The sequence below is a fragment of the Phocoena phocoena genome, chromosome 13 (genome assembly GCF_963924675.1).
Source record: "Phocoena phocoena chromosome 13, mPhoPho1.1, whole genome shotgun sequence".
NCBI lineage: Eukaryota > Metazoa > Chordata > Mammalia > Artiodactyla > Phocoenidae > Phocoena > Phocoena phocoena.
This window is the reverse complement of record NC_089231.1, coordinates 43,865,677-43,890,337: the sequence shown is the minus strand read 5'-3', so window position 1 is coordinate 43,890,337 and position 24,661 is coordinate 43,865,677. Positions and strand designations below refer to the sequence as shown.

At 40.5% G+C, this 24,661-nt stretch overlaps 1 protein-coding gene across 2 annotated transcripts in view; it reads right to left on the bottom strand.

The window, feature by feature from the left end:
* Positions 1-1,038: 1,038 nt before the first annotated feature.
* B4GALT6 (beta-1,4-galactosyltransferase 6) overlaps positions 1,039-24,661 on the bottom strand; it is a 62,052-nt gene continuing 38,429 nt past the window's right edge. Inside the window, exons 4-9 of one of the 2 annotated variants that reach the window (XM_065889730.1) lie at positions 20,580-20,704; positions 13,398-13,514; positions 6,289-6,476; positions 2,967-3,089; positions 2,574-2,675; positions 1,039-2,046 (exon numbers count right to left, since the gene is read on the bottom strand). In XM_065889730.1, the coding sequence (XP_065745802.1) occupies positions 1,899-2,046; positions 2,574-2,675; positions 2,967-3,089; positions 6,289-6,476; positions 13,398-13,514; positions 20,580-20,704 (803 nt within the window). In that variant the 3' untranslated portion in view covers positions 1,039-1,898. The remainder of the gene's footprint in view (positions 2,047-2,573; positions 2,676-2,966; positions 3,090-6,288; positions 6,477-13,397; positions 13,515-20,579; positions 20,705-24,661) is intronic. The other variant, XM_065889731.1, reaches the window with a different exon arrangement.

Here is a 24,661-nt window from a genome sequence, read left to right as displayed (position 1 = left end):
TACTTTCTTTCATTTCATCAAATTAAAAAATTACATTGGCTATGAGAGACAGAAAGTGAATAGATACACAATTTAAGAACAAATACCTTGCTTTTCAGAAGGTTTGATTTTTCATTATTCTGAGTTACCAGCAAAGAAATGAAAAACAAATATTTTGGAAATATTTCTAAGAAATAAATGCAGAAAAATTCTGCTTGGTATCATGACCGAGAGCTACCAGTCTTCTCAAAGTGTAAGAATTTCAGTTATTTTATGATTTGGTTTGTGGTCATTTGTGTTACTAATATTTGCCATAGAAAATGCCAATTTCAAAATTAAATTTACAACCTGAGAGATAAACAACCATATTTCTGTGTTAGATGAATAAGCCATTTCTATTGTTCCTCATGTTGTTGAAGATTCACTTTATAGATATTTAATTTTTTGTTTTAAATTTGTGAAAATATCTTAAGATATTTTAAAGAATCTTTGGTTAACCATAGTTGATAATTTTCAAAGTAAAGACACTGTTTGGTTTTGCTATGAAAATGTCATCCGAATTTAAGAGTAAGTAATATACTTGATGTCAGGTAGAGAAACCTGTTTTTAGAGAAGTGTCTTATTAACACCAATGCATTTAAATAACTGATAATGTATTTTAATATAATTCTATTAATTTATGCTTTTGTGAGGAAATTAACACCAGAGATGTGATATCTTAAAGGTGAAAAAAATACATGTAGTTCGAATGAAACTGGCCAACATTAAAAAGGATCCCTTCCAAACTTGAAATCCTATGAGTCTAATAATCAAACAAAATTTGTTTTTATCTACTAAGCATTTATCTTCATAAAAATAGAACAATTAATTTCTTACCTAATTCATTTGTATATTATAAATACTACTGGGTTTTCCATAACTCAATCTTTTACAAAACTGTTTTGCTTTTTTTAAATGAAGATTTTTTTTTTTTTGCTCTTCTGAACTAGAAATAAAAGCGCTGTTCACTATGAATTCAAAAAAAATACAGTGTACAACCACACGCAACCTTGGGAACATTTTTTGAGGCACAAAATCCCTGACACTTACACCAGAGGTACATGAGAGACGTTTAACATAAAGAGGTCCTTTATATCATGTCACATCATAACTTTTAAGATTTTCTTGGTAATACTCATGCAATATACACAAACAATATGGTTGTGGTTTAGCAAAATCCGATGAGATTGCAAGCAAGGGGAACAAAAGAGGTAATCCTCCGTAGGAAGAAAAGCTAAGTCCCTTCTTCTTACCCTTTAAAACCCTAAGGAAGCTGTGACTTCGTCCACACAAAAAGCTGACGGTATAAAGCTCAAAACTAGTATAACAGTGTACTGTATTAGCTGGCTGTCAATTATTGACAGTTCCTTCATTTCACACAAGGTTAACCTTTGTTTAGTGACATAAATTTACATTGTTTTATTCCATGCAAATAAAAAAATGTTTATAAAAGTCCCATAAAGGCATAACCCATTACATGCAAAACTGCCAACACATCTTGTTTCTCAACAATTTGAACACATTAATTTATATCACATATGTACAAAATATGTTTAAATGGAAATAAAGCATTCTCTTGAATTAAACTATAGATTTTAGTATAAAAATTTTCTCTTTGTAGGGAGCTCTCTTGACTGCCAGACTTAAGCAACAGCATCTGGTCTCTGCAGTGCTCGCCATGGGGTGTGTCTCAGGATAGAGGATGGGTGGGTGGAAGAAGGGTGACTGTATACAATCCCACAAGTAAACACTGAGAACACAGGCTCTTCTTCTCACCACCCAGGGCACTATGACACATCCATTCACTGACCTCCATTAAGAGTGCACTCCAAGTTCCCGATCCAGCATTGTGGTCTATCTTGCCATGAGAGCTACTTCTTTTAATAGTCTTCAATTGGAGCTAACTCTGGCATGAGGTTTACCGATATATTTGTATACAACCTATCAACCAGTATTTTTGGCGTATATACTAAATTGTTCAACCCATCGATGTACTGGCGCTCTTTTGAGTATCTTAGTAATTTATACCTATAGCATTAGAGAAAAAAATTAAAAGTAACAGAAACATGTTTGAAAAGAAAAATTGATGAGGAATACGCTCAAGGTCATTCTTATCATTAAAGCACTTAAAGCTCTTTACAATTTTTGGTTCTTATGCATAATTAAAAATCTTTCTAGACCATTATTCTAAATTAACATTTTTACTAGTCTTAAAATGCTACCTGAAAAAAAGTTACTTTGCACTCTTACACATTAGATATCCTTAAGAAATAAAATGCATTACGCTTTATGTTAAGGAAACATTTTTACATAAATAATTAACTGGGCTCTTTAATATTACATGAATACATATATGTGTGTGTGTGTATGTAGGTATATGTATATGTATATCTCTTCAAAACAAGCACAAAATGCTCTACTTTTATAAACAAAAATGATATCGACAGAAAATCCCCTTCAGAAGTTTTTTGTGGGGAGTGCAATGCATTTTTTATAAATCTTTCATAATTAAATAATTTTGAAACCTTGATATCTAAAGATGATATTAAACTTACCGTCCTAAGAACTGGACTTCACCTCGATGGTGATGAGGAATAGACTTGTATTTTCCCAGGTCCCCCTCTGGTCTTGTTACATTATATCCAGCATAGTGAACCCTACAACACAACATACAGAAATGAAAATACATTAAGAAATAAAATCTAACATAAAAATAGATTATGTGAGTTCAATTTAAAATGCAAAAGAATGCTCTAATGTACACGCTGTCAGTAATTTCAAAAGGGTACTACTCTCAATAAAAAAGGGAGAAACACAACGCAGGATTTAGGAACCTCAAAAATTTTCCACCCCAAAGAATCCTTTCCTGGAATAGAAAAGTATAGTTTACTTAATAGAAAGGAAATTTATAGAAATTCCATTATTAAGCAATTTGTACCTCAACATACCTATTCCAGAGGTCATCGTCTTCTCCTCCCCATCCCCAGAAGGCATTAGGAAAACCATTGATCTTTCTGAACTGTTCCACTGTCAGTCCACTTACACCGCCAAAAAACTCTTTATAAGGAAGACTAAAAAAGAAAGCAGAATATAGCATTCTAAAAATGAAATCAAAACTGTTTGCCATATGAAATCAAGTTTTCAGTCTTTTACATGCTTTGCAAAATACACCCCTACTTCCATATAAACAATTATGTTGATTAAATCATATTCTGGGAAAAGTAAAGTACATCAAGAAACAAAACATCTTTACACTCTAGTGAAACAAGTACATCTAACTGTGTTATGCAAAACACTTGTGGTAACTGAAATTTAATATTGACTATTGTTACTTTATAAGACTCAAAACCTAGTGTTCAAAAATGGTCTACTTTCACACCAAAAGTAGACTTGATCAATAGCTGCTAAGGCAATGTTAGATGTTACCAAGCTAATTTCCTAAATTAATTGATCTTAATTTATTAAATACATTATTTATCATATAGACTAGGATAAATATAAATTAGTAAAAACAAGTCTTGCATTTAATTTTGAAAAAACTAGCTGCCTATTCCTGTAATGATCTTCTCTATTTGGACTACACTCCCAAAATATTCATGGATATTTACAAATATATTTCTTTTTAATGCACTGTTAGAAGAATGACAATTTTTTGAGATGTAATTGACCCTGTATTAGTTTCAACATAATGATTTGATATATGTATATATTGCAAAACGATTACCACAATATGTCTGGTTAACATCCATCACCATGCATAGCTACTTTTTTCTCATGATGAGAGCTTTCAAGAGCTATTCTCTTAGCAACTCTCAAGTATACAGTACAGTATTTGTTACCTAGAGTCACCTCGTTATACATTACATCCCAGGACTTGTCTTATAACTAGAATTTTGTACCTGTTGATTCCCTTCATCCACCCCCAACCCCTGCCTCTGGCAACCAAAATCTGTTCTCTTTATCTACAAGTTCGGGTTTTTTTTTTTTTCGATTCTGCATATAAGTGAGATCATACAGTACTTGCCTTTCTCTGAGAAATGACTATATTTTTAAATCTGGATTTTATTTTCCTTACCTTTCTCTAACTCATCCTCCATGGAATTTGTCAAAGTTGTTTGTTTAGAAACAGACAGGTTTTCTGATGTTGAGGCAGCATCCCTAGACTTGCAGTCCTGAATAAATTCCTGTGGCCCTAAATGTGCTACTGGGGAGCCACGTGCCAGAGCCCCTGAATGGACGAGGCCAATGTGGAAGAACAGCAGAGAAAACACGACCACACGCAGCCTCTGAAAATCACGCTGAGGGAAGTCTGGCCAGGACTAAAGCAAAGCTGCCTCAGAGGAAGAGAGGGGGCAGATTTCACTTTTTTGTTGGACGGACTCTGGATTCACTCTCTGCAGGGAGGAAGTGCTGTGTGCCAGCGGGGACCTTGTGTGGCCACAGAAGATGAGAGAGGCAGCTCCCACAGAGAACTCCAGGCTGCAGGACAAAGCAATCCTGGTCCCACACTGGGCCAAAGGCACCCCAAGACAGTAACAGCAATACTGACCCCAAAGTCTACCACGGTGTCCCAGGGTACCTCACGAGGCTTGCACTGGGGAAGTTAGATTCTAGTTATGATACCAGTTGGGGTCCAATAGGGCCAATAAGCGCTCACGGCACCACTGTGTTTCCCACGTCAGTTGCATTATGCTTGCCCAGGCTAGTGGTTTGGGAGAAACCTGAAATCAGTAGATAGGTAAAGATGGATAAGTGTGTGTGTGTGTGTGTGTGTGTGTGTGTGTGTGTGTGTGTGTTCACTGACATGTATAAATTGCCAAGAACGTTAATTCCATTTAGTGTTCTGCTTAAAAGCAGAAACAATCAACTGCACTATACCCAGAATAGGAAAAGATTAGATAAAATGAAAGTGTAATAGATAAAGAACAGAAAACGGAAGCCTGACAAACACAAATCTAGTGGCGTTTACCTGACACTGTCCAAAGGGAGAGAGACACTGCTCTGGGGACCTGAGCTTTCTGGTCAGCAGCCTTCACGGCGTGGGCACCACTGTGGGCAGCGACACCTCATCACACTTCAGCCCATGCACTGTCCGGCCCGTTCCCTGCTCTGCTGCCATTCTCTCTAATTTCTATTCCAACTTCCAAGACACCCTATGCACCCTGGGATTAGTCTAGGTAGATATGAGTATTTTACTGATTAGAAATTAATATTTTCAAATAAAAAATTAATTTAGAATCCCTAGTTTATATGACATTTATGATATCTTTTAGTAAAAATCAATTATGCTAAATTTAATTTGACTCTAGTGGGCTGACTAAAATTGAGTTTCTAGAAGTGCTAAGAATCAGATCCTGAACCTGGATGACCTTCCCAAGGTAACGCCAGACTTGGCTTTCAGATACTATGGTAATAAGGAAAAGGTTTTCTAATGATAACAACCAGTCTAAAAAAAGACAAAAAACCAAAAAAAGGCACTCTTCCTGTTTCAGTGCTAATTCACCTGGTCTCATCACTGAGACTTCTTGCTTCTCTAACTCGACAGGTGAGGCAGCAGGCAAAACAGTGATGAAGGCAACACCTCCCCGCTCCAGGCTATTTTCTCTCCTCTCCACTTCCATGAGTCAATGAAAACTGTGATCTCTTTCCCAAATTAGACCTTTAATGTCAATTTAAGTCACTGTCACAGCTCCGATGACAGTATCATTTCAAGGCATCTCCAGTCAGAGAACGAAAAAATGTTTCTTCTTATTAAAGGCAGGTCAAGAATCCATAGCTTAGGAAGAAGAAAATATACTGCAGAAGAGCGGGCCTTCACTGCACAGGAACTACCCTGCGGGAGGGAAGAGAGGGGAGCCAACCTGTGCTGTGCTCCTACCTGGGGCAGCCCAGCGCCTGGGATCTGGCAGAACCCGTGGATGGGCTCTAGTGCTCCCTGAACAAGGAAACCAATGTTCAGACATCCAAGTCCTAAGATGCAAATCCAAGCCCTCTAACTGCTAAGCGTGAAAATCAGAAGTTAGGTCCACATTTCCTTGACCGTAGAAACCGGGCTCTATTTCCCACCACCCCACGCTGAAACCTGTGTGTGAGGAAGCGACTGGATGGACCACAAGCGACCCTACACCCCGGCTCCCTGCGAGGAAGGGCTGGAGTTAAAGATACTCTCTAGGCTCTTGAGCCCTCTCAGATCCAGGCACATAACGCTGCTACCATTTCAGTGATATGATTTTGCAGGTGTGCTGCAAAAGAAGAGTGTACATTACTTACATATACATGTATTTATCCAGCTTGGCTGCAAAGTGACGTGGCATTTCTCCACATCCGTAATAGTTTCGGTCATTTTCAGGTAGATGATCCACATCGTGGAAGATTACACAGTCCCAGACACTGTCTTTCATGGCCTCTTTGAAGCCCACATTGAAGAGCATTGCACGGTTAAAAGGCTGTGTGCCAGTCTTCACAAAGAGAAAAACAGAAATGTACTCAGGCTTTGCCATGACTTCCTTCTATACCTTTATAACTTGTTGAATCATGGTCAAATGCTAATAATAAATACACACAAACCAAACGGATAAAATAATAAACATGTTTCAGGATTTTCAAATATACTATTTAAATTATTACATAATTTTATACTTTGGTAACACACAAGAAAACACTATTATTATAAGGGCCACTGGTAGACCATCAACTTTATATAATGATATAATTCATGTTTCTGTTTTACTTCAAATGTATCAGGATATAGATTATTTATGACCAGGAAAAAAAATAAAGCCATTGAAAATAACAGAGGTGGTATTTTTTAGCAAAGCTTTCCATATGGTGCCCAGACTAAAAGAAGCAGGAAACAAAGTGACTCAAGAAGCAGTAACCCTTCTCTTACTTAACAAGGCCAGGGAGGGCTAACTTTGCATTACTAATGCTTGTAATAGAGACAAAGGCATTCTCAGAGCCAAAAACAATTGGAACTTATTACACAAAACCCAATTTCCTTTATTATAACCATTTTCCTTTATTACTAGGGAAAATAAAGTGTCCAGACAACAATTTCTATTCTTATTATGCTTGTTTATGATAAAGACCAAGAGCATCTGAAGGGACAAAAAAAAGTGGGAACTTATTACACAGAACCCAGCTTCGTATATAATGACCACTTCCCTTTACTTACGAGGAAAATTATATTAAGGTGCATTGGCAATAAAAGGTTTCATGCTACAGCTAAAGAAAATTAAAGAGCAATTTACCTATGCCTTGGCAATATTTCTCAAAATCATTTCCAAAACATAAAACAAAAAGTGATTATGAAAGAAGTGAATGAGATGCACAATGCAGTCATCACCAGAGTGAGCCCTCAAAAGGGAAAAATAACTAATTTTTAGTCCTGGGTCCTGCACTAACTTGAGGTAATAGAAATCACTTTACTTTTTACAGCTTTTCCTCACCAATGAAATGGAAAGAATAAAAAGGAAAGGCAGTTAAATTATAATAATTACTGGTACAGCACCAGTTTGAACAAATGACTTTCCTTTAAGATTTAAAAAACTGTTTTCATTAAATGTGGACATAATACTTAATGGCTTATAATAAAAATAAGAAGTTTTATGTCTAACCCACCTTCATCTTCCAAAAGCAATACTTTTACACACCTCTAGTAGTTTATTCTGGTACTTATCTCCTCATTTCAAGGTAATGAAAGTTTTGATATCCCCTTGCCTCATTAACTTTTTAGACACTACTGATTTCTTACCATGGTCATTGAGGATTTATACCCCCCCATTCACTGCCCCTCTATCCATTCTCCCAACAGAGTTATGTCATAATTTTTTGTTAAGTCAATGGTATTTGCATTATTATGACTGTATATATATGACTGTTGAGTAAATTATGATTCTGTTTTCTTTCTCAAACTGAGATTCATAACTGTCTTCTGTTTTCTTACTTTTCTATATAACTAGTATTACTTTGTACAAAAGCCCCAGCAGGCATGCCCTGTATTTTTTAATAACTGATGCAATCATTGAAACACATCAAACCATTTATCGATTCCTCCTCCACCCGCCCCCCAAGCCCAACTCCAGCTGCCACGGCCCTCGCGTCTTGCTCCAGTCTTGACTGGTCTGACCATGTGCAACTATCGTCCTGGGCCTCCTCTTCATTCCCTACATCGTCGGTGTCCTTCAGCAGCTTCCTATCTCAGGATCCACGGGAGAAAAAAAAAAAAAAAAATATATATATATATATATATATCTACATATATACACACACACATGGATATTTTATATATATATATATATATATTTTTTTTTTTTAGCCAATGAATGACTGAAAATGCCATCAATCTACCCTCACACTTGATTGATATTCCGACTGGGTAAAAAATTCTACGTAAGAATTACTTTCCCCGGGGCTTCCCTGATGGCGCAGTGGTTGGGAGTCCACCTGCCAATGCGGGTTTGTGCCCCAGTCCGGGAGGATCCCACATGCCGCGGAGCGTCTGGGCCCGTGAGCCATGGCCGCTGGGCCTGCGCGTCTGGAGCCTGTGCTCCGCGGCGGGAGAGGCCACAACAGTGAAAGGCCCGCATACCGGGAAAAAAAAAAAAAGAATTACTTTCCCCTAGAATTTTAACGGCATGTGGCTCCACGATCTTCTAGGTATCAGCACTGCTGAGAAGGTTCATATGATTCTGATACATAATCACTGGTAATTTTTCCTACAGAACCTTTTTGATACCTTCCCTTTTTAATTTGCATTCTAAAGTTTCAAAATAATATGCTTTAAAGCTCTATATTTTATTCATGTGTACATGTGGACCCCTTTAATCTGAAGACTCATGTCTTTGCTTCTGGAAAATATTCTTATATTATTTCTTTGGTCATTTTACTCCACCCCAACCCCGTTTTTTTCCTGCTATATTTTTTCAGAACTCTGATTAGCAAGTATATTTGTTATCTACTGATATGTAACAAATCACAGCAAAACTAGTGGCTAATAAAACCACAGTCATTTATTATGCTCAAAGCACCTGTGATAGGAAATTCTGCTAGCACAGCAAAGATCCCTGATCACTGCTCCATGATGTCTGGGCGTCAGCTGGCAGATCCACTTCCAAGAGGACTCAGTCACACAGCCAGCAAGATGACGCTGGCAAGTCAGTTCTTTTCCACAGGGTTGCTTGAGTGTCCTCATGACATGGCAGCTGGCTTCCCCAAGAGCAAGTGATCCAACAGACCAAAGCAGAAGCGGCAATGTCTTTTATGACCTAGCTTCAAAAATCACACACTGTCACTCTGCAGTGTGGTTGTCCACACAAGTCAGCCCTTATTCGTTGTGGCAGGAGACCATACAAAGAGGCAAGGATCCTTGGGGACCACCTTGGAGGTGGTTACCCCTGTGAGGCATTGATACTTCTTAATTTCTCCTGCTTTGGTTCTAGTTTAAGAGTTATCTTCTTAAGTTTATCTTCCAGCCATTCTATTGAAAGTTTTGTTTTACTTATCACATTTTCTTTTATGATAACTTTCTTATTCTGATTGTTCTTTATGGTGTTTTCATTTCACAGATGCATTCTCTTTCCTTCACTCTCTGTGGATAGTGATTATGAGTTTTTATTACTGTTCATTTCATTTTTAAAAAAAATGTTCTCTGTTCCCTCCACTGTCTATATTTTCTATAATCCCTTTTGTTGGATTGGCTTTGTCTCCTTTTGTGGGAACCCTTCGCCACCCATTCACAGTTGAGAGCAAGGCACTAGAAAGCTGAGGGGAACCCCCACATACGTATGTGAGGTTGTGGCACAGCACTCTTGGCTCCACACACACCGCACACGCATGTGCACGAGCAAATCCCTAAGCCAAACTGAAACAGAAACAGAAGCCCCAACCCTCCTCGCCAGCGCTCTGTGTGCCATAGCTCAGAAAACGGCAACACCCTCCTTCAAAACAAAAACCCTGCATCCTGGTTGACCATTCTCCATTGCTCACAACGTACGTCGGCTTCAACAGCAAATAATCTGACTTCTAAACCCAATGTAGCCCAAACCCAGCCACTGCTCACCTCCCTCCAACACCACCGCAGCCCAAGTCAGCGGCAGAAGCTCCCGCTCAGTCTACTCTCCGCACCGTCATCTTCCCCAAAGACCATTAGATCACGCCATTCCTCTACTCAGAAGTCTCCAGCACCTTCTCACCTTCCGCGGGACAACCCAAGTCCACCCCAGGTTCTTTTTTTTTTTTTTTTGCGGTACGCGGGCCTCTCACTGTTGTGGTGGAGCACGGGGTCCGGACGCGCAGGCTCAGCAGCCATGGCTCATGGGCCTAGCCGCCCCGCGGCACATGGGACCTTCCCAGACCGGGACACGAGCCCGTGTCCCCTGCATCGGCAGGCGGACTCTCAAACACTGCGCCACCAGGGAAGCCCCTCCCCCAGGTTCTTCATTACCTGCGTCTATCCCGCCTATGATTTCCTGCCTTACGTCTTTCTTCACTTGTCGCTCCAGCAACACTGACCACTTTGCACAAACACACCATGCGCTCTCCTGCCCTGCCTGGAACACACATCCCCGACCGTCAGCATGGGCTGCTCCTTTGTTCAGGGCCGCTCCCACCTCACCTCGTCCGAGAGCCTTCCGTAAAGACTCTGAAGGAAAGAGCACATCTCCCTGCCCCTACCGCTCTCTCTGCCCCAACTCTTAGCTCCGGGCACCACCTGACATACCACATGATTATTTACTGCCCTCCTTCCCTCACAAGAACAAGAGGCCTCACCTGGCTTGTCCCCTGCTGTCTCCCCTTTGTTGAATGAATGAAAGCGGGCTTCATGGAGGTGATAAAGTGAGGAACTGGCCTCTTCCTCTGGAGACTTCCCAACATTAGACCAGGCATCGTCTCCCTGGGGCTAAGCTACTTCTCTAGTGAAGAGGCCACTCACGCCCTGCCTCAGTTGAAGGGGTTGGGGGGATTCACACCGAACAACTGGCTTCAAACAGTCAGACAAAGAGAAGGACAGAGGGCGCTTGGGGTCCGCAGGCAACCCGACTCAAGGCCTCTGCTCTGAGGTGCCAGAGTTCGGCTGCATCAGCACTGGCAGGACCCGCGCTGGTTTCTCCAAGGAGAAACTTTTCATTTTCTACAAGATACAACAGAGTAATCACCTGGCAGCACAAGCCAACTTAAGAAACTAGGGATCTGACTGTTCTGCAATCAAACTTTTAAACAATCCCTTCGTTTAGCCCAGTGCTTCAGTTGGTCTTTCAAGGGCTGAGATGTGCAGGGGGGCTTTGTCCAGCAGACTGACTCAATCCTTGTCACCATCCCCCTTGACAGCACGTGGGTCTGAGCCCCCTGTGCTGGGCTAAGGGAGGGCGTGTCCGTGCTCCACCTGCCTCTTGACTCCCTGAAGTGGGCTGAAATCGCTCAACTACTTCCAACTCTTAGTCTTTATAGTTTAATAACTCATTAAAAATGTTTTTCTTTCATTCATTTTAGGAGTCTGGAAAGGAAAAGAGGGAACTAGGTTGTACCCCCTTCTATATTTAACTGGGAGTTCTGAGCTGCTCGTGAAAGGCTTAGCCCTTCTGGCACCAGTCCAGCAGGAAAATGACTCTCTATTTCATATGTGGTAAAGATGTTACTAGCTCAAAACCACAACACACTATCAAACATACAGGCCTGAATTAATATTGATCAAGGCTAAGATTCAGACTTAAGACGTTTATAAAATATGGACCTTAGCTGCTCTGCAGACTTCTTAATCACATACACAAAATAATTCAATGGTGTGGACTCGCAGGAGAAAATGGCTTTAAAAACAGAGGCAGGGCTTCCCTGGTGGCGGAGTGGATGAGAGTCCGCCTGCCGATGCAGGGGACACGGGTTCGTGCCCCGGTCCGGGAAGATCCCACGTGCCGCGGAGTGGCTGGGTCCGTGAGCCATGGCCACTGAGCCTGCACGTCCGGAGCCTGTGCTCCGCAACAGGAGAGGCCACAACAGTGAGAGGCCCGTGTACCACAAAAAAAAAAAAAAAATCACAGAGGCAGATATCTCATCCCCCAACACATTATGAAGACTGAAGTTTCAAACAAGGAAACTAGCAGTTGGTAAAACGGATCTAGAAGTTTATAACTATGGCTATCATGAAAGTAGCTAAAATTTTTAATTTACTATCAGGTTAAAAAAAGTTAATTTTCATAATATAGGTGATTGCATTAAAAAGCACATATGCCCTATGTACATCATTATACGAACAGGAAACAGACCTTAAAAGGGTGATTTACACACAGAGAACTATAAGTTACATTAAATATCCAGTACTTCCGGGGGAAAAATAGAGGCAAAAAAGCTAAGAGTGAGAAAATAAAATTTAAAAAAAAAAAAAAGGTAGAATCAGCCACAAAGGACGTGGGAAAACACACTAACTGTAACAATCTTAGGAAGAGAATTTGAATATTTTCTAATATTTCAAAAACAAACAAAAAAAATCCCAGAGGCATCTAATATAAGCTAGGTCACTTTCTGTCTACTGATAAATAAAGAAATACATTTTTAGTCAGATTTAGTAAAAAGAAGGACTGATCAGGATAAAATGAGGTCATCAATGTCAAAACCGAAAGTATCCAAATTACGATGTATTCTAAACATGAACAAAATGCACTTTAGAAATACTATATAGCGGGCTTTCCTAGTGGCGCAGTGGTTGAGAGTCCGCCTGCCGATGCAGGGGACACGGGTTCGTGCCCCGGTCCGGGAAGATCCCACGTGCCGCGGAGCAGCTGGGCCCGTGAGCCATGGCCGCTGGGCCTGCGCGTCCGGGGCCTGTGCTCTGCAACGGGAGAGGCCACAGCAGTGAGAGGCCCGCGTACCGCCAAAAAAAAAAAAAAAAAAGAAATACTATATAGCCATCAGTGACAAAATTCAGCAAGGACCCTAGTACTTGGGAAGTGGGGTTGGGGACAGACCAAGGAAGAAATCCAAGATGACACCTTAAGTACAAAAGCAGGTGATGACAGAAGTAGAAAAACATAGAAGTACATAAAATATCTCCAAAGGGTTTAAGTAAGTCTGAAAGAAACTGTACACACGGAATACTGCTATTAAAATATTTACAGAGAAAAAAATAACTGATAATATGAATAATTATATATATATTTCGGTTTAATAGGTAAGACATTAGATGATTTAAAATGATAGGAACACATAAACTGATAAAAGGATTAACAAAATGTGGTATACACAATTAACAGGCTCAATCCAAAATGGAATTTTACCCAAATATAAAACCAAGGATTAACCTTAAACTACACACTTTTAATCACACAGTATCTAAGAGTTTACTACGTTCTAGTATACCTAGTTACCATTTTGAAAAATATTCTCACCTGTTCAATGACATAAAAGGCAAATTCCAGCCGCTGTTTTTGGAGCATTGGAACCAGATGCAAGAAAAAAATTGGAAGATGTTCATGGCGATTACGGAAAGGAATGAGAACTGCCACCTTTAAAACAAAAGAGTGACATATGTAAATAAATACAACAGCAAGCCCTAGAGGTAAAAGATAAAAACTGACCCTTGAGATTCTCTTAACTCATGAATTTTCTCACCAGAGATCCAACAATGGGCAAAAACAGACAAGGCCCTTGCCTTTGTGCCATTTAAGCTCTTGTGAACCTGGAGAGGTATAAATGGGCTCTGAAGGCCGTTCTAGGGACTGTGGTCCTTATCCTATGGAAACCATGAAAGTCGTGGAAAGATTTTAAAAGAGTGATAAAATCAGCTTTGGTGATGGCAAACACTACTATGAAGAGCAGTGTAAAGCAGATTGGAGAAAACCAAAAGTGGGCTCAGGGAGCTGGTTAGAGATTAATGCAAAGTCAAGACAAGAGGTAATGGTAGCTTGAACAGAGGCCGGGTAGAGGACAAGAAGAGAAGCGCATGAATTTTTGAAACATTGAAGAGGTAAACGAACAGGATTTGTTCCTGGAATGGATATAAGAAGTGAGGGAGAGGGATGTGTCCAGACTGATTTCTAGGTTTTAAAGTAGATCATAAATAATAAGTTTATGGGTTTTAAATTGAATTTAAAAGAGATTCCACCTGAATATCTAGTATCGAACATGGCTCACCTGGTCTAGAGATATTTTTGAAAAATGTAACAGATATATCATGGAATATAAATGAAGTTTGATAATTATATTAATATAATATTTTTCATCTAATCAAAATGCACAATTAAATTTTTGATACACTGCATGTTTATTTCAGTGGTAGGATAATACTCAGTTTAAAAATGATAATAAAATTATGTTAAAATGTTAAGCTCAACAAAAAAGATAAGGTAAACAAGCACGAGCATCAGAGAAATTCATCCTTTAAATAAACCAAAGAAATGTGTATCTTATGTAATCAAAAAAAAAAAAAAACACGTTTACGGGAATTAAAATGGTTTCTCAGTAGACCAATCCTTCTTCTAATAAGAAAAAAAACGATCAAGACTCTCAAAATCAAGACTAAAAATCACTGTTTACAAAGTGTGCTACTATAATATGGGAATAAATGAATAATGATCAATCATCACTTACTCAAGTCCTCTTTCCTGGATCCAAACTTCATCATACAAGTCAAGTGACCCTACAATTCAGATTTTGCCCTTGAAAAACCTAAAATGTTTTCTAACCATTGCTTTTCTTAGCAATTTCTGAGCTAAGTTAGCCTTATTATAATTGTGAATTTTCTAAAAACTGAAATTAAAACAAATAAGTTTTCTACAGATTATAAATTCTAAAATCAGAAGACCTAAATAGGCATTTCTCTAAAGAAGACATACAGATGGCCACCAGGCACATAAAAAGATGCTCAACATCACTAATTATTAGAGAAATGCAAATCAAAACTACAGTGAGGTATCACCTCACACCAGTCAGAAGAGCCATGATCAAGAAGTTTACAAATAACAGATGCTTGAGAGGGTGTGGAGAAAAGGGACTCCTCCTACACTGTTGGTGGGAATGGAAATTGGTGCAGCCACTACGGAAAACAGTATGGAGGTTCCTTAAAACACTAAAAATGAGCTCCCACACGATCCTGCAATCCCATTCCTGGGTATGTAGCTGGAAAAGATGAAAACTCTAATTCAAAAAGATACATGCACCCCAATGTTCATAGCAGCACTATTTACAATAACCAAGACATGGAAGCAACCTAAGTGTCCGTCAACAGATGAATGGATAAAGAAGATGTGGCATATATACACAATTGAATATTAGCCATAGAAAAGAATGAAATATTTGCCATTTGCAGCAACATGGATGGACCTAGAGATTATCATACTAAGTGAAGTAAATCATACAGACAAAAACAGATATTATATGATATTATTTATATGTGGAATCTAAAAAATGATATAAATGAATCTATATACAAAATAGAAACAGGCTCACAGATGTAGAAAAGAAACTTATGGTTACCAAAGGGGAAAGGGGAAGAGAGGGATAAATTAGGAGTATGGGATTAACAGATTCACACTACTATATATAAAATAGACAAGAAACAAGGATTTACTGTATAGCGCAGGGCACTATATTCAGCATCTTTTAATAACCTACAATGGAAAAGAATCTGAAAAGGAATATATATATATATTCACTTTGCTGTACACCTGAATGAATCACTTTGCTGTATACCTGAAACTAACATAATGCTGTAAATCAACTATAGTCCAATTAAAAAATGCTAAAAGAATTATAAATTCCAAAATCATTAGATTTTCAAAGAACATAAGAATCAAAATATGTCTAATAACAATGTCTATGTGTCATTCTATATTTTGGATTTTTAAATACAGCCTAATAAACTGGTTAAACAGAAAATTATGTAACAACATTAAACATGGGACTTATTAAAATTTCAACTATACCAAATAAATTTTACTGATGAATGAATAAATGTAAATAATTGACAATGCATAGCTTTAGGATCTGATCCTACCTGTAAAATCAGGACATGACATTAGATGTAGTCAATAGAAAATAGTAACATTTACCTGTGTATTTTACATTACCAGGATCATACATGAGAGAAAATTTTAAATTATTAAAATAGTTTTATTTTAAAAGAGAACAATACATGGTTTCATAAAATTGAAGACATCTAAACTAAAAACTCCACCACTAATTTTCCCTTAATGATGATGAGATAGTGGACAAGAGAAAGAGACAATGGCTGTTCTGAGGCTGATATTTTCATGTCTACATTGATTCACATTTGGTAAGTGGTAGGAACCAAAGGGGCTCTGGTGCCTCTGCCAGCCCCACGCTGGGTCCCATTCTTCTTTGGTTTGCTCCATAAGGTGGCTCTTGGCTTATGAGCCTGAGGACCACGACGCTACAGAACAATACGGAACCCACATCTAAGAGTCCCTCCTGGGCTTCCCTGGTGGCGCAGTGGTTGGGGGTCCGCCTGCCGATGCAGGGGACACGGGTTCGAGCCCTGGTCTGGGAAGATCCCACATGCCGCGGAGCGGCTGGGCCCGTGAGCCATGGCCGCTGAGCCTGCGCATCTGGACCCTGTGCTCCGCAATGGGAGAGGCCACAACAGTGACAGGCCCACGTACTGCAAAAAAAAAAAAAAAGAGTCCCTCCTGTACCCCACACAATGGCCACAGTTGGTGCTGAGCACTCCCTTATGACTGAGGAGACTTGCTGACAGGCCTCAGTATCCATTGTTGGCATCTCCACAGAATTCCCAAATCTATGCAACTCCCAAAGCAGTTCAGGAACCCCTAAGTTTACTCTTAGGATAGGAAACTGCTATGAAAGTGAAAGGAGAAAAAGGAGTTAGATGGCAAGTACAAATCCCTACCACTGACCTTATCTGAAATATATCAGTGTGATAACTTCTAGCAAAATTAGGGTCGAGCTTGCTCTTCTTGGTTTTGAATTTGGCCACAAGTTGGCTGCCTATGATGTAAATGGGCTATAAAAGCAGTTAAGACGCATTATAGATATTTAAGGAAAGACGCTATTAAAAAGCTGCAGAGTCCATGTTAAAGACAGCCCATATTAAATACAATGAGGCTGAGTAATCAGTTGAACATCTAAGAATAAACAAAGGTTGTCATGGCCCCTAATACAGTAATTTCTTCAATAAAACATTTAAAATATTGAGTTGATTTTTCCTTAATATTGTATGGAAACTGAGAGTATTATAAGAGAAAGAAAATGACCAGTGTCACGGCAAGTTCAAAGAAGCTAAACTGTCGTTTTTACAACAAATGCATGTCCACATATTAATGAGACAGTTATCAAAGGTTTTGAATATGCCTAAAGTATTTATTAAAACAAAGCTAAATAGCATCTAAAAATTCATTTGGCACGTCCCTTCCTTTGGCTGTGGAATGTCACTGTCAACAGTTTACAATTTATTGTCTAGGAAGAGAAGATCTCGGTAATCTGTGGTAATTTATCTCAAGGTTATTAAACTTAATAGCCTTTGTTTCAGGACATTCTTTCTTACAGGTGTCCTAATCTGCTGTTGGAGCCACTCTCCTGTTGAAGCATCTCCACTGGAGATAGAACTAAACATCTGGTCATTACCTTCGGAAAAACAAGAGTCATCTTCATGAATCTCTCCTCACCACCTCTTGTTCAAGCAGAATTATCCACACGCACTTTGCTCCCACTTTAAAACCACTAATCTTACTGAATTTATGCACCTATTTTTCATCCTTGCTCATTTTCTCCTACACTCACCACGAAGCGATTAGCAAGAAAAATGTTGACTACATAAATTTTCCCCACCAAGATTTTGTCCTAGTTTCAAACTTCAAGCACACTACCGCTACAATGTCCCTAAATGACATGGCTTCTGACTTGCCTACCTTTCAGGGTGCACTAGCTGTCTGCCACTGACTAAGACAGAACAGAGTAGAAGCTGCCAAGCCTTCATTCTCCTGCAGTGTTTCAGGTCCCTCCTCCCCTCCCCCTCACTTCCAGTGCCTACAGGAGCTTCTTAAACAGGAGGCACTCGATAAAAATTGCAGGTTCGCGTCCCTTTCCACCAACAGAATCAGAATGTCTGAGGACTGAGTTCAAGAATCTTCTTTTTTACCAAACACCCCAGGTAGCTCTGAAACACGTGGCTAAGACCCATCTTTGAGGAACCTTGGACGAGAAACACAACTCCAGGCCTCCAAGCAGATAACCCCATCAAGCAGTTGCCTGATTCTTTAAAGCCTTAGGTTTTAGACCAAAGTGGTTCAGGCCTCCACCTGAACCCTGAATGGAACACGGGCAACATCACAGGTAAACACTTCACTTTAATGACCTGAAAAGCATCACCTTGCTCCTCTGCCAACCTCCCTTTTAGAAATAATCTTGCCTCTACAAGGCACCTGACCTGTGCTCAATCTTCCACTGCGACCTGCGATGTTCAAAATACCTAGGAATTGGTGAAATTTAGAAGATTAATTCCACTTAATTGGTCTTTGATGAACTTAGTTGGTATTTCTTTTAAAAGGAAAAGATCCTCAAATATTAAGAATCAAGTTGATAGCAGATGTTTCACATAAATCTAGTTACTTCTTGTTTCCTTCTCTCTCAACTCAGTTCCAAGATTAGAATGGAGCATTATTAGAATGTAAACAGGTAGCAGGGGTGAGGTGGGGGGGGGAAATTATTTGATTAATTTAGATAGGTCACCTCTGAACGACCTCCAAATTCCCTCTCATACCTTGAGCTGTGTAGCTGTGTAGCTCAGAACTAGAGACTATATTCTGAGAAGGGTTTGTGCATAACTGAAATAAGAGCAACAGTACCATAGAGTTCCTAAATAAAATAAGCCAATTTTTAGATCCTGAATTAGCTGGCTCCTGAAACTTCACTTTCAATACTGTTACCTACGGATTCTCTGGAGTTTACAGTCTACTAGAATCTGTAAGTAGAAACTACTTATGTGTGATATACCTCTCCTCTAGAAAATGCGACGAAAACAAACGCTAAAATTTAAAATCCAACATCTGATGTAGACCACTGAAGAAAGGACAAGAAGACTTAATTTTCCTGATCCCAACGTATCCTACTGCTATACCACACAGTGCACACGTGAGAGGTATACATCACATGTATTAATATACATCTGAGAACCAATCTCCATTCTACCCCACAGCCTTTGTGATTGAGTATGCTTTTTCTTCTGTTAGCATGCAACGTACATACTCATCATCCAAGTAAGAAAAAGAATTTATTTTGCCCAGGACATTTTTTAAAGTAACATTATGTAAATTGGGCCATATTTTATATACAAATGTGAGGAAACTCAATCATGAAATAGGAAAAAATTCATTTATTATCCGAATCTGATCTGGGAAATAGTATAAAACAACTGTAATATAGAATGTGTTGCCAAAATCTGTACTGGAATCCATTTCAGCAGCTTTACAACTTGTTTGAGGGAAAAAAACCCAAACATTTAGTTAATAATTTGTAACAAGACATGTATCTGTCTCATAAACTCAACTCAACGAAACTGGGTTTAGCACTTCCCCTTTATACAAGAGAGGGTAAGCTCTACGTTAGGGATGCAGACGTAAATAATACACATCCCCAACATCCCCAAACACAAAGAGTTCAAGGCCATTTAAGTCAGAGGGCTTTTATCATAAGCTTAACAGCATACAATTTTCCTTCCCAGGAGTGACTTTTTTTGGTACCACAAGACAAAACATTTTAGCAAAACACTGATATTTAAAAGAGGAACTGAAAATTGTTTCCAGATTCAAGCTACAGCACAATCCTTCAGGATGTAATATCTGATTTAACCATATGTAGTTTTCACTTGAATTACATAAATGCTGTTTCCTATTCAAACATAACATTACATGAACATGCGCTTATTAACCAAATTCACAGTACTGAGAACAACTCTAATTTAAACCATGGTTTTCAATTTTTTTTAAGCAGCAGGGGCAGGCCCACTTCCTTATAGTTTTTCAAACAAAACATTAAAAGTAGGATTCTGATATATCAAAAAGATTAAAAGCCTGTGCTCTGTCTTCTGAAACAGAGGCAAAGAAGAGCCCAAAGTTGTTCTTTTTGTGTCCTGCAGTGACCGCCGAGCAGCGTCTTTAGAATGCTGGGACTCAGGAACCCCAATGCTGGGCCCAACTGGAAACCACTGTTTCCGGGCCTTGGTGGGGCTATGCCTGTAGGTGTCAGTAACCACTAGGGACAGTAGCGGGAAGCACAGAAATCACAGCCTCTCTTCCAAACAGAACAGGAAAAAATCATCTGTTTTCCAAGCCAATCTCAAGCAAGGTACTTATCACCAGGATCTCCAAGAGACTGAACACAGGAGCATGTATCTGTATACGCACAGGTGCCATTCAGCTTCACAGGTAACACGATTAACTCACATTTGGACTGTGAATACTTACACATTAAACACAAACATTTTGATGTCTTAAATTTATCAAGACAAAGGGATTTGACTGTATATTCTGAATCAAACACACTTTTCCTCAAACGCATAGTAACAGTCACACTACTTATGAAAAAATGGACCTCACCTTCCACCTGGGTTTACAGTCTTTAGGCCTCCAGTGACCTCCTGGCTCAATATCTAAATCCTTGGAGAAGAGGTGATGAATTTCATCAAAACTGACTTCACTTACATTGACATTGAGGAATCCCCCTAAAAGGTCAAAAATGTGAAGAATTGTTTTAATACGAAGTCAGACAAACAACAATCAGTAGGGTGATGGCATAATGCAGTTGCTGGGACGGTACCTCTTATTCCTGTTATCACCATATAATTGTTACTATCACCTTTCAGTTTTAGTTTGGATGATAAATTATATGGTCATCCTACTATCTTTGGTAAATCAGCCAAAGAAAATCAAAGCACTTAAACTTTTTGCTTTTGGGTAATATGGTGAATATTATAATATTCTTTGGGAAATGTTTGCATGTCATTACAATGTAGCTTATCATTCCAATTTATTCAAGTATTTAAAAACTAGTTTTTAATTTCAACATAATCAACACAGGAGACAATGAACACACAGTACGTAAGAGTTAATTAAGCAGTTAAGTTTGACGGGGAGCTCAATCTTAGCTTCTATGTACTGGGGAAATTATCTAACTTCTCTGTGCCTCAGTTTCCTTATCTGTAAAAAGAGATGGTAATACCTGCCTCCCGCTGTGGTTGTATCCATTAGATGAAACAATGCCGGGCACAAAGGTACACACACATTCAGTAAATTTAGCTACTACTACTGTCGTCTACTTTACTGACATTTCTTCAGAGAGAGAATTCACAAACACAATTCAACAAATTTATTTTGAGCACCTACCATGCATCCCCTTGACATGCAAAACTGAAGAACTATAAACTTCTAAGATGCTCCTGGTCTACTAAGCACTCACTCTCCAAATTAACAAATATATGATATTCCTAGAAATGTTTTTACTAATAGTTTTTCTAACATATACCATGGTAACAGGAATGACTCTTGGATGGAAAACCATTTCCATTACCTCAATCAAAACCAACTAAGGGGGCTTCCCTGGTGGCACAGTGGTTGAGAGTCTGCCTGCCAATGCAGGGGACACGGGTTCATGCCCCGGTCCGGGAAGATCCCACATGCTGCAGAGCAGCTGGGTCCGTGAGCCATGGCCGCTGAGCATGCACGTCCAGAGCCTGTGCTCGGCAACGGGAGAGGCCACAACAGTGAGAGGCCCGCGTACCGCAAAAACAAAAACAAAAAAACCAACTAAGAATTAAGAGAACTTAGGACTAACAAAACTAAGTTCTTTCACCTCCTTGTCTCATGAAATACAAACCAGCAACTATTGAGGTTTCCCATTTCTAGTCTTCTGAGTTCAGTGGCCATGATTCTACACATATAGTCAGCCCTCCATATCCACAAGGTTGGTTGAAATCTGTGGATGCAGAGCCCACACATGGAGGGCTGACTGAAAGGGATTTGAGCATCCTCAGATTTTGGTACCCTGCGGGTCCCTGAACCAATCCCCCTTGGATACTGAGGGATGACTGTAAAGCACTCAGTTCCTCTTCAAGGGAGCCTCTTTCCTTTCCTCTCTTCCTGCTATTCTATAAGGTTTCACAGCCACTCGTCTTCCCATCCCCACTCTTCATCCTAAGTAGGAAGGAACATCCGTCAGTGGCTTCCACTAAGCACTTGGGCATACTAGAGAGAAGTATTTCAAAACGTAAATGCCTAGGTTCCACAGAGTAAGCGAGGAAAAAATCTGCGATCTGCTAATGTCTGCCTGTTCTCCTGACAATGTTTGCTGTCTTTAATAACGAAATACCCATCCTTTAGTGTGACAAGATATGCAAAGTCGCTAATCTTAGAAAGGTCAGATTTACCTAAAGAGTAACCTAGGAACTTACACAGAAAGGATAGATCAAATATAAGATCCATCGGTCAATGTGAGTACAGACTACCATGACTCAGCTGACACAACAGACTCTAGCACTGTAATAAGACAAAATTCACACAAAGAAATCTGATGCATTTAATGGTATGCATAATTCCTAAAATGATAGTAATTAGGCTAAATAATAAGCCGCTCATATAAGGAACTGAAGTTGGTATTCCTTATGCACTTTTAAACCAATTTTTTTGCCTTTTTCCAGCTTTATAGCTTCAACAGCTGTAACCAACATTATTGTCAGCAGTTTTCTCCAGTATCATTTGCAGTTTAATTTTCATCTTGAACACACATGTGCCAGCAAATTAAGAGGCAGGCCTTATATCTTTCTCCTCAGTAGACAGGGCCTCTGGTGTCCATCACTTACAATCCCCGATGCCCAAGGCACCCAAAGTTCACCTCCCTCTCCATCGGCCCCCCCCATTCACATTCCTCAGAGACCCTTAGCAGCTTTTCTATGTGCTTTATTGCTCTTTGATCTGAAATCTTAATATCTTACTGGCTGAAGGCCAAAGATGACCCAGCGGCATGAGGCCGTCATGCCAGGAGTAATAGCAACATCACTATTGGGGGTGGGTACGAAGGGATGGGGGACAGGCTCCAGGACAGCCAGCACCACCGCTGGAAACAGCAAGTGTGTGATCAGAAAGAGAGGGAAAGAAAAATAAACACTAATTAGTGGAGGTGGGGTGGGGGGGCAGCAGGGTGTGATGAGAAAAACAACTTTTGTTTCTCTGAAAAAACAACCACTTATTTCTGAGTTGCTGCCTGTGCGTTTCACAGTGGGATACCCCTGCTCACACCCAGGGTCTGGATATTTAGATAAGAACGTGAGTTTAGGGACTTCCCTGGTGGCACAGTGGTTGGGAGTCTGCCTGCCAATGCAGGGGACGCAGGTTCGAGCCCTGGTCTGGGAAGATCCCACATGCTGCGGAGCAACTAAGCCTGTGCGCCACAAGTACTGAGCCTGCGCTCTAGAGCCTGTGAGCCATAAATACTGAGCCTGCGCTCTAGAGCCCGCAAGCCACAGCTACTGAAGCCTGCGCACCTAGAGCCTGTGCTCCGCAGCAGGAGAGGCTGCCGCAGTGAGAGGCTCAGGCACCTCAGTGAGGAGCAGCCCCTGCTCACCACAACTAGAGAAAGCCCGCACACAGCAACAAAGACCCAACGCAGCCAAAAATAAATAAATAAATAAATAAATTTATTTATTAAAAAAGAAAGAACTTGAGTTTAGGATTCCCACCATTTAAGTGCCTGCTCTGCTTCTCCCAGGGAACCTTTTAAAATAAACACTCAGAGTTAAGCCCGCAAAAAGTTAGTGACCTCTACCCCGGCAACCTTGTAAGTCCTAGGTGCTTGCTGTCCTGCTCTCCATCTCCTGCTGGCTGGTGACCTGGGATGGAGGACAGCACTCCCCCGCCTCACTGTGCCCTGGCCCCCTCTGGGATCCGTGAGTAAATCCTGAGACTCTACTTCCTTTGTGTGGGTGTACTGAACCTGCACCTTGCATCAGAATGACCCCCTGGGCTCCACTTCCCCAAAGTGGGAGCTCGGATGCCCAGGGAGCTACCTGCCAACCAGTAAGGGTGGCTGGTGCCCCTCACACGGCAGGTCATAATCCGCATGTTCTTAATTCAGTACAGCAGCTCCAGCTGCTGAATACAGTTGAAGAGGAGGACGGGATCGTGGGCACAGTCTGTACGCCCATCCAGTGCCTTGGAGCTGCGGGTGGCTCTCTTTCCCCTCCAGACCGCTCAGTCTCCCTGGGAGGATCCACTGCTGGCCGGCAGTCAGTGCCGCTGCGCTGCCCTGTTGTGTGTTGTGCCACCAGGCTCTGCTGAGAATCCCCACCCTAAACTGTCGGTGCTGTAAAAGGTCAGACTCGCTGCAGAGACGAGCCAGCAGGCCCCAGTCTGAAGCAGCTCTGTCTCCCATTATCCTCCAAAGGAGACCCCACTCGGGGTCAGGTGTGGAGGTGACTGGCGACCATCACATATGCAAGTCTGGGCACTGGGCCAAGGCGAGCTCACCTGGACGGTCAGGCTCTGCCTCTTTCCCCCACGCAGGGACAGGGCTGGGGGACAGGCTATGATGTACTGGGAGCCAAGGAGAGCTCCCCAGGGCCCTGGAGCCGGAGGGGCAGGCCGGCTGCTGGGCCCACTGTGTCGTGTCAGGACCGGGTGCTGAGCCT